This window comes from Poecile atricapillus, chromosome 9 (genome assembly GCF_030490865.1).
Source record: "Poecile atricapillus isolate bPoeAtr1 chromosome 9, bPoeAtr1.hap1, whole genome shotgun sequence".
Classification (NCBI taxonomy): Eukaryota; Metazoa; Chordata; class Aves; order Passeriformes; family Paridae; genus Poecile; species Poecile atricapillus.
This window is the reverse complement of record NC_081257.1, coordinates 10,631,057-10,644,337: the sequence shown is the minus strand read 5'-3', so window position 1 is coordinate 10,644,337 and position 13,281 is coordinate 10,631,057. Positions and strand designations below refer to the sequence as shown.

The 13,281-nt window shown below is 37.4% G+C and overlaps 1 protein-coding gene across 1 annotated transcript in view; it reads right to left on the bottom strand.

Annotated features, from left to right (window-relative positions):
• Positions 1–3,265: 3,265 nt before the first annotated feature.
• Positions 3,266–13,281, bottom strand: part of CACNA1D (calcium voltage-gated channel subunit alpha1 D) — a 166,893-nt gene continuing 156,877 nt past the window's right edge. Inside the window, exons 44-50 of the mRNA XM_058844779.1 lie at positions 12,728–13,092; positions 12,422–12,448; positions 11,427–11,576; positions 10,290–10,453; positions 7,457–7,578; positions 6,515–6,835; positions 3,266–5,489 (exon numbers count right to left, since the gene is read on the bottom strand). Of these exons, the coding sequence (XP_058700762.1) occupies positions 5,196–5,489; positions 6,515–6,835; positions 7,457–7,578; positions 10,290–10,453; positions 11,427–11,576; positions 12,422–12,448; positions 12,728–13,092 (1,443 nt within the window). The 3' untranslated portion in view covers positions 3,266–5,195. The remainder of the gene's footprint in view (positions 5,490–6,514; positions 6,836–7,456; positions 7,579–10,289; positions 10,454–11,426; positions 11,577–12,421; positions 12,449–12,727; positions 13,093–13,281) is intronic.

The following is a 13,281-nucleotide window of genomic DNA, read 5'->3' as shown; positions in this document are numbered from 1 at the left end:
ACTGCTATATTCTAGTTAAGACTTGAAGCTTTGCTTTTTTTAATTTTCAGATGTGCAAGTTAAGATACTTGAGCTTTCATGCATATTTTGGGTGTCAAACTAACTGTCAGGTACTGATTTAAAAAAAAAGAAACTAAAGAAACTGAACTCACTGAAAGAAGGTGATTCCATTGATTATTTTGTATTTATTAAGTATTCCGAAGTAACTTCTGACTAAGCAGATGTCAAATCATAAAGTAAAAGCTTCTGTAGCCTAAGATTGCTCAGGAGTTGTGGCAAAGAGAATAAGCATTTTTTCAGAAAGAAAGAATGGAATTTTACACCGTTTTAACAGACTGTAGAAAACCTTGCTGACTCAGATGTTGGCTGGAGGGACAACTGCAGATGTTTTAGGCAGAGACTTGTACCTGCTCTCTGTGAGGCACTGACTGGAAGCTCTGCTGAAGGAAAGGACTTAATTCCTTACAGCATCTGCATAAAGACAAACAAAACCACTGAGGATGGAAGATGACAGCAGTGAACTCTGCTCCAAAAGAGACAGGTAAACCCTTTCTGTGTATGTGATGCCTTCTTTTGAAATGAGGGGAGGAACAAGAATATTCCACATCATAGGTGATCAATTAGCAGAGTTAAGGGGACAATCCATCTGGTGCAACTGTTCTGTACTTCCTAATGCCAAATTATTCTTTCTCACCACTTATGCTTGTGATATTTTTCTTTAAAGATATTCAGTAAGTTCTAGTGTCATTTGGAATACAATTAGGATATTTTAAGTTATATACACTGGCGAGACTTACCACAGTCCTGTGCAGGTGAGAAGGGAGGCGATTTGGCAAGATGAGACACTGAAGTTCCTGCATTTGCAGAATTACAAGGTGGGTTTCCACTCAAGGCATGCAAGATGGGAATTGTTATTATGCAACTGCAGATGATTAACTAGCCACTGGCTTATGTAACTTACCACTGAACATGCACAGGCCTTTCCTCTGCTCTTACGCCAAGCTCTAAAAAGAGGAGTAAATAGCAAGGTTAGGTATCCATGTGTCTGTCTTATGTTCTGGAGACATTGCTGCCCTGAGAAATCAGATTAGCAGGTATTTCCTCTGAAACATCATCATCTTTTCTTGCAGTTCTAAGCACGGACATCTTGCAGATTCCTCCCCTTCTAAACACTTAAACAATTTCACTGCTGTGAACTGCAGTTGCTTTATTAATTTCAGCCTCGCTGCTGCAGAACATTGAGGCTCCTTCATGAGATCCCTTTGATGAAGTTCTGAAGGGTTTGTTGCCCTGGGGAAATCTAAGTAGCATCAATTTACCATTTGTTTCTCCTGTGTTGTATCTGGTTGCTGATATTGAATTCCTGCTAAAAATTTCTCTGACTTCCAGCAACAAAGTCAAGTCTGCTAAAGGGTCCTTAGAACAGGTCTAGGTTATTCTAATACATCCTGAGGAACACTGGCAGTCTCATAGCTAAAATTAACCACCTTTTATGCAATATTGGACTGCAGAACACAGGTTGTAATTCCACAGTTTTACCTACTTAGCACAATAGTGTGATTATTCCCAATTCTACTCATATATAAATTCTATAAACATACAGATAATATATTATGTGTTCTAAACCAGTTAACAGTAAAAGCTGTTTGATTCAAGAATTATTAGACCTGCCAGCATGGCTTGGACCAGCAATGGTACTGCAAGAGAGAACACCAGCATCTCCATGGAAATGGCTTGCTGCAGATGCTCAGGCAGTCGAAGGTCTCAGGCTGGGGACAATGACATTAAGAAAGAAAAGTGACCAAAAACATTTCTTCTGTACACACATTTCAGCTGCAGTTTCAGTATGAGAAGTGCTTTTGAAAGTAGCAGAATATAGCAGTATTTGTAAAATTGCGTTGTATTTAATTTCTGTAAGATTTTGTACACCACAACCTTAAAATCCTTTCTAAGTGCCTGCTTTCAATTAGTCTAAGACCTAATTGGTCTGTAACCAAATTAGGCAGCTATATGAACACTGGAAAAGTGGGCTTGGAATACACATTTTCTATAAAATAAATATAGAAACAGATTTTGAGGAATAATAAAAGCATAAATAAATAATATATATATCATTAAATAATAATGTAATTACTTTTTATATTATAGTTAAAATTAAGAGGGAGAACACAAGTATATATTATTACTCTCATAATTTTTAGTATCAATTTTTCTGTCAGCCAAGATCTAACAGAAGACACTGTTCAAATAAGAATATATTTTATAAATTCATTTTTTCAGTGAATTTACTGTAGAATCCTTACCAGTGTTTAATTCTTCACTACTATTTTCTCTCCTTAAATACATATATAAACAAATGTGGGGTCTCATAAATGAAAATTTAATTCTTGAGAGAACTTCTAGGTTTTTTGTACTAATGACTGTGATTGGTAGTATTCTAAGGGTGCCAATTACCATGTAATTATGCTTATATTGATTACTTGTTACCACATATCTCTGTAATAAAACTGAACAAGTATTCTTTGAATCTATACAAGTGTTCTCCCCTAAGCCAATAACTGTGTAGATCGTGGTCTGCAACTAAATTTCCTTAATTGTTTATTTTTGCAAACACTTCTCTCATAAAATTTCTTATCTACCATAAAGACTCTCTCATCTCACTGCTAAAGGCTGAGGACAAAGAGCATGAAAATACAGTGAGGTCAGCATATTGTTTTCTGTCTCCTTGGAGAAATAACTAATTATAAATCCTGTCACCCTGCTCAATCTGCTAAACCTGACCTGCTATCAAACATCCATGCTGGACAAAATACAAGTCTGAGATTGCTTTCCTCTTTTTTTTTTTTTTTTTTTCCAAAGTTTAACTTCAGTTGCCCTGAAGGTGGTTATCAGAAGTGGATTTACCACAGTAGGTAGAACTTTGAAATCTACTCATTGTTATTTCATAGGGATATTTCATTTTGGCCTCCCAGATTTTGTTTCTGTAAGCTGGGCATGTGCAACAAAGTGAATATTGCTGGGTAACCTACCCAAGAGTTTCCCAAGACAGCATGAAAAATTTATTTAGATGCTTCAGGTATTTTAGTCAAATTTTTCTAGTCATTTCCATAGTAATCCCTTTGGCACATGAATGCTCTAATTGCTTTATTTCTTTGTGGTTAACAGCAACTATTTCACACATTCCCTCCCATTCTCATAACATTGCAAATTAAACTTAACCTTTGCAACTTCTTGGTGAAAAATTATTAGTAAAAGAACTCCCAAGTATAATAAAATTATTACACAGTTTTATTTTGAAGAACATTTTGCATTTGTTTTTAATACAAAATGATGTAGGTCAAGAAATAATTTACAAACCTTTAAGTTCTTATCCTGGCATTTGAAATAAGAATGATTTCAGAGGAAGTCTGTAAGCTATTCATAGGAAACTGTCATTATGTACAAAATGTTTATTGACATGTTTTAAACATCACATTTGTAAAAATGTGAACTGGATTGCTATCTAGCATAGGAACTACAGGTAAAACCTGATAAGATAACTTGTTAGAACAAGTCATTGTTATCCAGTGCTAACAAAATAGACAGTAGCTTTCAGGGTGTTTTAATTATCCTCCAAGGTCATTTCAGCCTCAAAGACATTTCAGAGTTTTACTGCATTGTGAACAATATCGAAGCCCTCTCTTGATTGCATAAAAATAAATCTTTGAAATAGTACACATAGAACAACAGAAGGGTAGAGGCAATAAAATATTTTTTTATATCAAGGTTTTTGGTTCCGTGTGGAATCATACTATCACATTTCTTCTCATTCCAAGCAGAGTAAATAGTACTGAAGTAAAACATTTTCATTTACCTGTGAAGTATTTTCTGCCTCAGATATTTCCTGTGTCAATTTAGGGTATGTAGGTATTACATTTTGTCAAAACTAATTGCCTCATGACCAGGAATACCCTGGCATGAACTTGACAAGGTCTTGGGTTTGGGGGTTTTTTGCATGGGGTTATTACAAAAATAAAATTAGAACTTACTTTTCAGTAAAGAAAAAAAAAAAAAAAAAAAAAAAAAGAGTTGAAATTACTTTAAATTTTTTACCTTTCCAAGTATAAGACTGAGTAGTCAACAGTATATCCCTTATGCAGAGAGATTCTTTTGACTCAATTATTTTTAAAAAAATCTGATCTGTTGCCAAGTTCAAACTTGACACTTTATCCCAAAAAGAGATTTACACTGAGAGGTGGCTCTATTTAAATATTTATGCTATAGATCTATATATTCCAAGTAAAAATACTTCTATCTAGAATTCTGTGGAGAGTTACAATAATTAGGGTCCATAAATATTGCTGCAGTTCAATTACGGTACAATAATTACAAAATATAGAACATCTCTTTACAAATACAAATCATTGTATATTACAATTAATTTACAATATTTTCTACTATATAATTTTTAGCAAACTATCTTATCTAATTCTACTATAACCTGGTTGCAAGTGCATTAGTAAGAATGCAATTATTCCAGTATATTTTGCCCTTAACATGATAGTCATAAAACAGACCATCTGAATGATATTTTCCTATGTAAACTGATGTTACATATGACGGATTATTCTTTATATAACTTCTTTTTCCAACGATCTCTAACAGGTAGAGCGTGACAAATTGTATTTTAGAAGAGCATTAAGAAAAGAAATCAGGAGGCAAGTTTGAAAACAATGTTAGAATGGATATGCAATGGGTAGCTGATATGCTTTGAGCACTGAGGTAATGACATTATTGGTTGTCATCACTCATCTCATGTTGCTGTTTCCCACACAATCCTGTGCCAGACCTCTACAGACATTGTCACTGACAAAATCCCGCTAGGGAGGACAGCAGCACAAGGTTGAAAGACAGGCAAGATATTACACCTCAGAATCCTGCTCTAGCCCTCAAAAAACTGATTGTCACAATCTGCTTGGTTTCTAAATAACCTTATTCCTACAGAGGAACTGAAGACTCTGTGGGAGGATACTTGACCTACCGCAGCTCTGTTCACGTTTCGGCAACCTGGAGATAATAAATTTATTAGTTATGGCTTCCTTGAGGTGTGACATCACTCGTACAAAACTTGGATTGGTTATTCACTCCAGCTAGTGCCTAGCATCTTGAAACTACGAGGCACTTTTTCTGTTATTAGAACATTTCCTTGCTAAATACTATAAGCTTGTAATGCATATCATTTCATCAGCTAAGTCTTCCTCGTATCGTCCCGTTTCCGGCTCTTCGTCGCTGTAACCAGGACCAAAATCTTGAAGTTCGTAATCTTGTCTGCTTAAAATTGGAAACATATCCCCATTGGTCCCATTGCTGATATTTCCATTGAGAAGGTTACTTGCTGCACTCTCCATCTCGTCAATAGTCATGTCACATGCATCAGCAATCTCGTGTTTCGTAGCCGAAACAAATTTAGGGTCCTTTGCATACCTTCCTAGGCCTTCAGATATAAGTACCTGGCAGAGGGAGGGGAGAGGGAGTTTCAGTGGAATTACAGAACAACAGACAGATCACAACACTGCTCACTGATGGAAAGCACCAGAAACCCCACGCCGAATCACTGGAGCAACCCACAGCCAAAGTGTACAGGTAAATACCAATTAAATCAACAGTGAAAAGTCTGCAAAGCCCACCATGATGTGTGGTAATGTAAGTGGTGCTGCACTACATCTGACACTTCTCTTAGAGATTTGGCAGTAGTCTTTGCTAAACATCAATCATCAGGCTGATACACTAAAGACAACAGTTAATACGTCTCAGATGGTGCAGTTAGATCAACTGTCTGAAATACAGAATTTTATATGTTCTCAGTACTTTAGAGTACATGGAAAAAAGATGTTGAATTCCCATTTGCAAAACACAACAAAATGTGTTGTTTAGCTTATAGCAATGGAAAGGAAGTGATGGATGGAAGCTACAACATTAATTATGATCAGAAATGTTGCACACACTTTATCTTCAAATCTTTTTAAACATAAAAGGGAATTCTTAGCATCCTTTAGTGCCCCTACAAATCCATCCTTGCAGTTGTTATTCTCCTCTCTGCACTTAGTACACTTACTCATGGAGGGTTTTTTTATCTTTTTTTTTGATCTTTTATTCAGATTACTGCAAAAATGGGGATTTATTTCTATAGAAACAACAGAGAACAGGCATATACATCACTTCTTATTGCTATTGTGGAAGGATACTTCAGAACTGATGCACATTTAGAAAACTTACATTTCAAAATTCTGAAATATCTGTAGTTCTCTGATCAATCTCTCGCTAACATGAAGATCTGGATTCAGTAGAAATCCTTTACTACACTGCAGCTATGAATAAATTCCCCTCTTTACCTAAAACCAATTTGTGGCTATAAAAGTAAACATCCATTTTCCATCAGAGAGCTGATGTGAACTTAATCATGCACTTTTAAAAGTTAACCCCAAAACTTCACAGACAGACTCTTGGCTCCTCCAGAGGCTCCTACAGCACTCACCGCTTCCACCAGGCTGTCTGCACTCCTCTGCTTGTCGCTGTGCTTGTGCCTGAAGTCGTTGGGGACGGTCAGGCTGGCTGGTGTGAATGTCCTGTAGGAAATGTCGGGGTCATCCGTGTACCAGGAGCTCCTGTGCAGGGAGGGCAGGCTGCCATTCATGTGCTCTGTGGAGTCAGCCCTGTCCACCTGGATCAGAGGGGTGTAATAGGGGGAGCGGTCCCTGTTGGGAGGGGTGGCAGGTGGGGTGGCCCAGGAACGCGTTGAACGACTCGGTGAATGTTTATGAGCTTTGCTGGAATCCAGACCTGCCACAGCCATCACCTGGTAGAGGAAAGAATTTTACAAGTTAGTGATTTCAAATACTCAGTCATACTCATTTCTCACTTCAACAGTTAGCCCAAACCAATTATTTATGCAGCAGCAGCTAGGCAAAGTTAACATTTTCTGATGTGTAGTAGCCATGTAACAGAGGAACAGGACTGAAATTGGTAAACTGACACAACAAAATGGTATTTTTTCCATTTTACTCATATCACTAAATCTTTTTGCTTATGCAATATATTAAAGAAAACAAAATATAGAAATATTCCTTCTGTCCAGGGCAGGATAGGAAGCTGACAGCATTTTCCAAGCTGGGCACTGAGCCTCAGAAGGTGTCTATCTTGTATTTGCAAATTGTAACAAATGGAATGGAGATAGGTAAAGAATAATAGCCAGCTGCTGTATTATGCAGTCCTGGTCAAAATTTAGGGCATGGTGACTCTGAACACTCAAAGGGGCAGGTTACTCATTCTGTGTTTTGTACAAGGTCGATGTTTGAGAAGCTTTGTGTCTAGCAAATATTACACTGGTACTGCTTCAAACAGCAGTGCAAGTCGGGAGTGCAGTGTGGAGGCTGGAGAGATGTCATTCACTCTTAGTTAAGGAAGAGTTTGAGTTTACCTGCTGTTGCATTAAGTGAAGTGGCAGGGCCGTGCGATGGTGAAAATTAGGAGAGAGTGGAATGTCATCTTGGCTACTTTGTCGGCGGAGGCATTCGAAGTTAAAGGAGGATCGTCTATGTGCTACAGGGAAACCATAATTATTAGAAAAACAAAACATTTTTCTCAAAGTCTATTATTTCCAGAATTCCAGGGCGAGTGAACCATGATACAAATAAAAACAGGTCCTCCAGTAAGAAACAAGTTATACTAATAGAATATGGCTGGTTATAAGATAAAGGACAGATTAATCACATAAGCAAAAGCAGTTCAAGGTAGAAATCATAGAAGCAACCTAACATGACAAAATTGGAAGCAGCTGTTTCAGAAAACAAGCTTGTCTGATGCAGCTGACTGGCTCAGACACTCAGCTGCAGAGTTTTGCCATAAACTGCTGTGACTTTCTTCTTCCCTCCCCATGGCTTCAAGCTTGGTTCTAACAAACCCGATTTCCCAAAGGAAATTTGAAGTCTCCAGTTCCTTGGAAGCAATGTGCAGTATGTAAAACTATATCCAAGTCAACTCAGGTTGTCAATTCCTGATGTTTATTCTGTTGCTTAGGACAGCAATCCTCCATGGTCCCTGCTGTTAAGTGCACTTTCATGATAGAAAAGAAAATTAGAACTCTGAATCGAATCAAGATGTTTTGGCTGATGTGGAGCTGTTTCAGCTGATCTTGTGTAAATCCTGCAGAATGATGGGAAGCATGTGAGTACCATTCCCCTGTGCCAGCTTCAGTGCACAGAAAGCCTGGACACTGAGCTGCAGCTGGAATCCAGACCAGCCCTCACAGCTGCAAGCACTGGAGTGGGACACTGGAGAGAACCTGGCTGCACCAAGTGAAGCGCCATGGAATTATGGCACCCCACAGTTGTCACCAGACACTTCATGCTGGATACTATCAAAGAGCCACTGAACTAAAATAGGCACCTCCACAAGGTGATTCTGTCTAACTAATGCAAAATGTGTCTCTCTCCCTTGTCTCTATGGCAAATCCAAATACAGGAAAGCAAGCCTTAGCTCCTGATCCTAATATGCTAAATGTCCCAATACCAAAATGCAATCCAAAAAGTCCCTTCATCCAAAACCAGGCACTTCTTTGCATATGCTTCTCTGCTGAGAAGAGGCTGAAAGAAAATCTCAATCATTCCTCAGTGTACTTCTGGAAGCTGCTCAAGTCCTGTGGTGAGATGAGTTTGGTATAGAAACATCCAGAAAGCTTGACACAGAGCTCAGTTTACTGACAGCACTGGATGTTATGTTCCCTTGGACTGAATCAGATGCTAGCAGGAACTGTTCAGTGCAATGCTGCGGGTTCTTTTTTTTTTTTTTCTTTTTCTTTATTTATGTGAGATGATCAAGATTTCCTCCCAGGCCATATACTAGTTACAAATAAGAGATTTGAAATTCTTTTAAAATTTGTTCAGATACTGAGCTGCTAAAATCTCTCACCTCTTTTCCGGAGTTATAAATAAATGGTTATGACAGGAGGTCTGACACCAATTGCTCTTATGCCATTACATTGGTGAAAGTCAAAGACTTCCTAAATTACCCTTATGCAACTTTGATCAGAACTAGGTCCTCTTATCCTAGGATATCAAATTCTGTTATCTAGTACCTTAGCCTAGTCTCCTGTAGATGAGATAAAAAGCATAACTTCTGCTAAATAAATGACTGCCAAACACTGTCATTAAAACTTTATCTCCAAGACTGCAGTTAGAGGAAACCTTCAACCCTCCACTCAAAACATTTTCATGGGCAGACCCAAGAAAATTTCTGTATGAAGGCTTTTCTCCTGCAATCTGTGAAATGGATATGCAAAGCACCTATCTGTTTCTTTGGCTTAAAATTCTTCTGCTATCAGAAAAGCTTGTAAAAAGATATTCAAGGGTCTCCTTTCACAGTCTTTCCTTCACCTGATGTATTTCCCTTCTGCTACTGAAAGACAGGAGCTTTCTGTACCCTTCACTATTGCTCAGCTGAGTTATTTGCTCTCTGTGGTGCAAGACTCATTTTGCCCTGTGCCCCTTAAGGGCAGAAATCCAAACAGCAGAGACCATTGCCAGTCTTGTCATAAGGAGTTGGGAGCCTAAAGTGTGGATCTAATGCTGGCAGTATTGCTGGAGAATGCAACCTTTATTGTATAAAAATATATCTTGCTGCTGCCTTTTACCACTGCTTTCTGTAGCTTTAAAAAGTCTGAGACTGTACCCCAGATATAAAATTATCTCAATACATTTGAGAATCTCTGAGACAAGAAAAAGCCTTAAAAAGAGGTTGCTTTTGCACTTGTAGTGCCACCCCAAGGACTTCCTCTCAGTGAAGTGTCAGAGGTCAAAGACCAAACCCGGGAATGTTGAGTCTGTGCCTGGTTTCACCAGAGGATTAGCACTGCTAATCTCTGCTCTAGGGCCTGGAACACATAAAGACAGAATTACAAGATAAGAAGAAATGTAGATAAGAAGAAATGTAGAAATGCAGAAAATGCAATATTGTTCTTGAGATAAGGAAAAACCAAGGGATACAGATATAAGGAAGAGAAGAAATAAAAATTAAAGAAACAGGAAAAAATATCTGTTGACAGTGCTATCTCTATAAATTGAAACATCTTTCCCTCAGAAGAAGCAGAATTTTAAGCATTGTTCTTCAGATAGCAGAATAAAGTACCAATGGCAATCTGAAATAAGATGCTTAAAATCCAAGTTTTTTTTTTAAAAGCCTTTTTAAACTGGAATCTGTCTGAATGCATTTGAATTTTTTCAGATTTGCAAACAAATTGTCCTGAATGTACTTACGTGGTGGTGTTGGAGGTAGCAGCCGTCTCCTAGGAGATCTTTTTGTATCATAACAGATCTGTGAATCATCTTCCTCAAAAAAACCATGTGGGTGATGGTAACCTTTTGGTCTCTCAAAATCTGAGTCATGGCAGTGATATCTACAGTGGTAATCATATCTATGCCTGTATTAAAAAACAAAAAAGAAAATATTCTTTCAGTGAACTTTTGTAAACAGTTCCAAAATTAGTTTCCTTCTAAAAGATTTTCAGGTCTACTCTTTCTCCAGCAAGATAATTAATCACTGCATTCTGTGATTGCACAACTCAGATTTAAAATCCAATTTCTGTAAGATTTTGAGAGAGGGCATATACTTTTGTACTAGTAAAGTTACATGGTCAATTCTTAGGCTAAATTTTTAATCATACTGTATTTTCAATTAATTTAATCTTACCAGTACAGGCAGAAATATAGACCTCAGTTGCTTAAAAAAATAAAATAAATACTCTCTTCTAGTCCTGCCATGCTCTCTTGAGAACCCTGGTTAAGGTGCAGAAGCTCAGAATGGATTTAAGCTTCTTATACTCTGGATATTCTCATGTTTAAAATTAGATTTTGGAAGGGTGTTACTTGATGCTAACTGTCATACAAAAAAATTAGTGACCTGAGGCTTCTGTAAAATTTAGCTTTCATGCAAATCTCAGCTTTTATGCAAACCAACACAAATGCAGATTAGGGTGCCAATCTTACCAGAATTCAGCTGGTGAATGTAGAGGAGAAGGAGGAGGAGAATTAAGCATGTCTGGCACTTGAGCATATGCACTTCTGCATCTAAGATAAAATTGCAATAAATTCTTCTACTTCTGGGCTGGACTTGAAAATTTTAAAAAATTGGACTGAAGTGGAGATTATTTTTTGAGATGCTACTGAATGCATTCAGTAGAAGGGAATCATCTTTGGAATTCTCTCTGTTCCTACTCATCATTTCCCATTTCAGTAGCTGTGGAGTATTAATTTAATTAGAGAATTTGCAGTGTGAGTGTACTTAATGAAGCCTTTACATCTGTGTACCTAAAATACTGGAATATTTTTGCGTGCCATTTTATTTAACAAATATTTTTATTTAACAACAACATTTTATGAAACAAATGTCCTCACCTGTTTCCTGACAACATACTGTCATCTTCATAATATTCTTCTCCACTGTAATACTCCTGCTCTCCCAAATAATGATCATCATTGCAATAGTCTTGGACTTCATGTTCTTCCCTGCGAATCGTAGGTCGGCGCCCATCACCAGTGTCAGATCTGTAAGCAACCAAATAGTGGGGTTTTTTTCTATTTTTATCATTTATATGTTGTTTATTGTATACAGAGCTCCATTAATGTGTGTCAAAGAGGAAGAGAAAAAGACAAGCATTAACAGTTTTCTAGTTCAGAATGTGGTGTTACAGCAGTGCAGAGCAGTGCAGTTCAGAACATGAATCCTTGTGGTACAACAGAAAAACTATAAAAGGATGCTCAATGAAATCAAATACATTCAAGATATTTTTATATGATACACTGTCATTTGGAAAAACACTGCCTCTCTCCAATGCCTGAGCTTTGCCAAATGGCTCAACTATTAAGAATTCTCACTGAGGTGTTCAAACACAAATCTGAAATGGATATGCAAATCTAAACACTCAAACCACCACTGAGCACCTGTTTACCAATGCACTTCAATTCAGCCGATCCATCCCATATTTTAAAAAGTGTCTTAGAAAATATTCAGACAGAAGACTAGGAAAGATCTTGGGTCCCCTATAAAAAGAACTGTACACATTAACACTTATCAAAGCTATCACCAGTGGTTTTTCCAGTCTTGGTAAGTCAATTTTTAACAAGGGCTACAATCAGGTGTGATCTTTAGCCTGTTGAAAACTGCAGAAATCTGCCTGGACTTTCAAAAGGACTTGAATAATTTTGAACTTTACCAGAAGTTTGTCCTTTTAAAATGGGCAGTAAAAAAATTGACTTAAAAATTGTCACTTAAGTTACTGAGCATATGCACTGTTATACAGTTAATTTAGAAATGAAACAGAAAAGGAGAAAACAAAAAGGGGAAGAAGAAAAACCCCCTGTCCAATTATGTCATAAAAATATCAACTCACCTAATATATGTTTCATAGTAGCGTGTTCTATCCAGGTAGGACATGAAAAAGAGAAAAATATTTTAAGAACAAGTCATTTAGAGAAATTCTTCAGTGATTACAATGTCTGTGCTGTAACTAATGAATTCACTTTAAAGAAAGCTGCTACTTTCAAACCCCAGTGAATCTTTATGCATTTCCCATTCATCAGAGCTAGATTTTCATCAGTAGGCAACAGAAATGAAGATTCAAATTAATTTCACTTAGCTTACATTTCCTATAGTGTATTTATAAATTATGTAAAAACAAGGATGTATTTAAGTTTACCTCCTACTGCTTGGCCTTCTGCGCTTCTCGTGGTCAGTCCTGGAGTGTGAGCGGTAACTGTTTTCAGATCTATGCTCACGATTTCCAAAACTTGCATGTCTTCCATGGACTTTGGACACGTTGGCATTATTGAGATTGGCATTTGTTGAGTTTGGAACGTGCTTTCCTACCGAGTTGTGATTGTGATGATTGTGGTACACAGAGTTTCCTGCCTGATGATACATGTTTTTCTCAGTATCGCTTGCAGAGGGAATTGAAGGCCGCTGGACGTGTAAGGGACGGTGTGTGGTGTTGATCTGCTGAAATGAATCTCGTCTGTCACTGCTAATGTGGTTTATGTGGTTGCCAAAGAGGGCACCATTCCTCTGTTTTAGGGGAAGAGAAAGAAAAAATTATATCAGGTATCTTAACAGAACATGCTCTTGACAGTGACAACTGACTTTTCTCTCCTACATGCATAGAAAAGTAGCAATTCAAGTAACCTGTGATTTTTCTTTCTAATTTTATGATGCTTCAGATGGGATCTCCTGAAGTGACAGAGATGTGATTGTGGT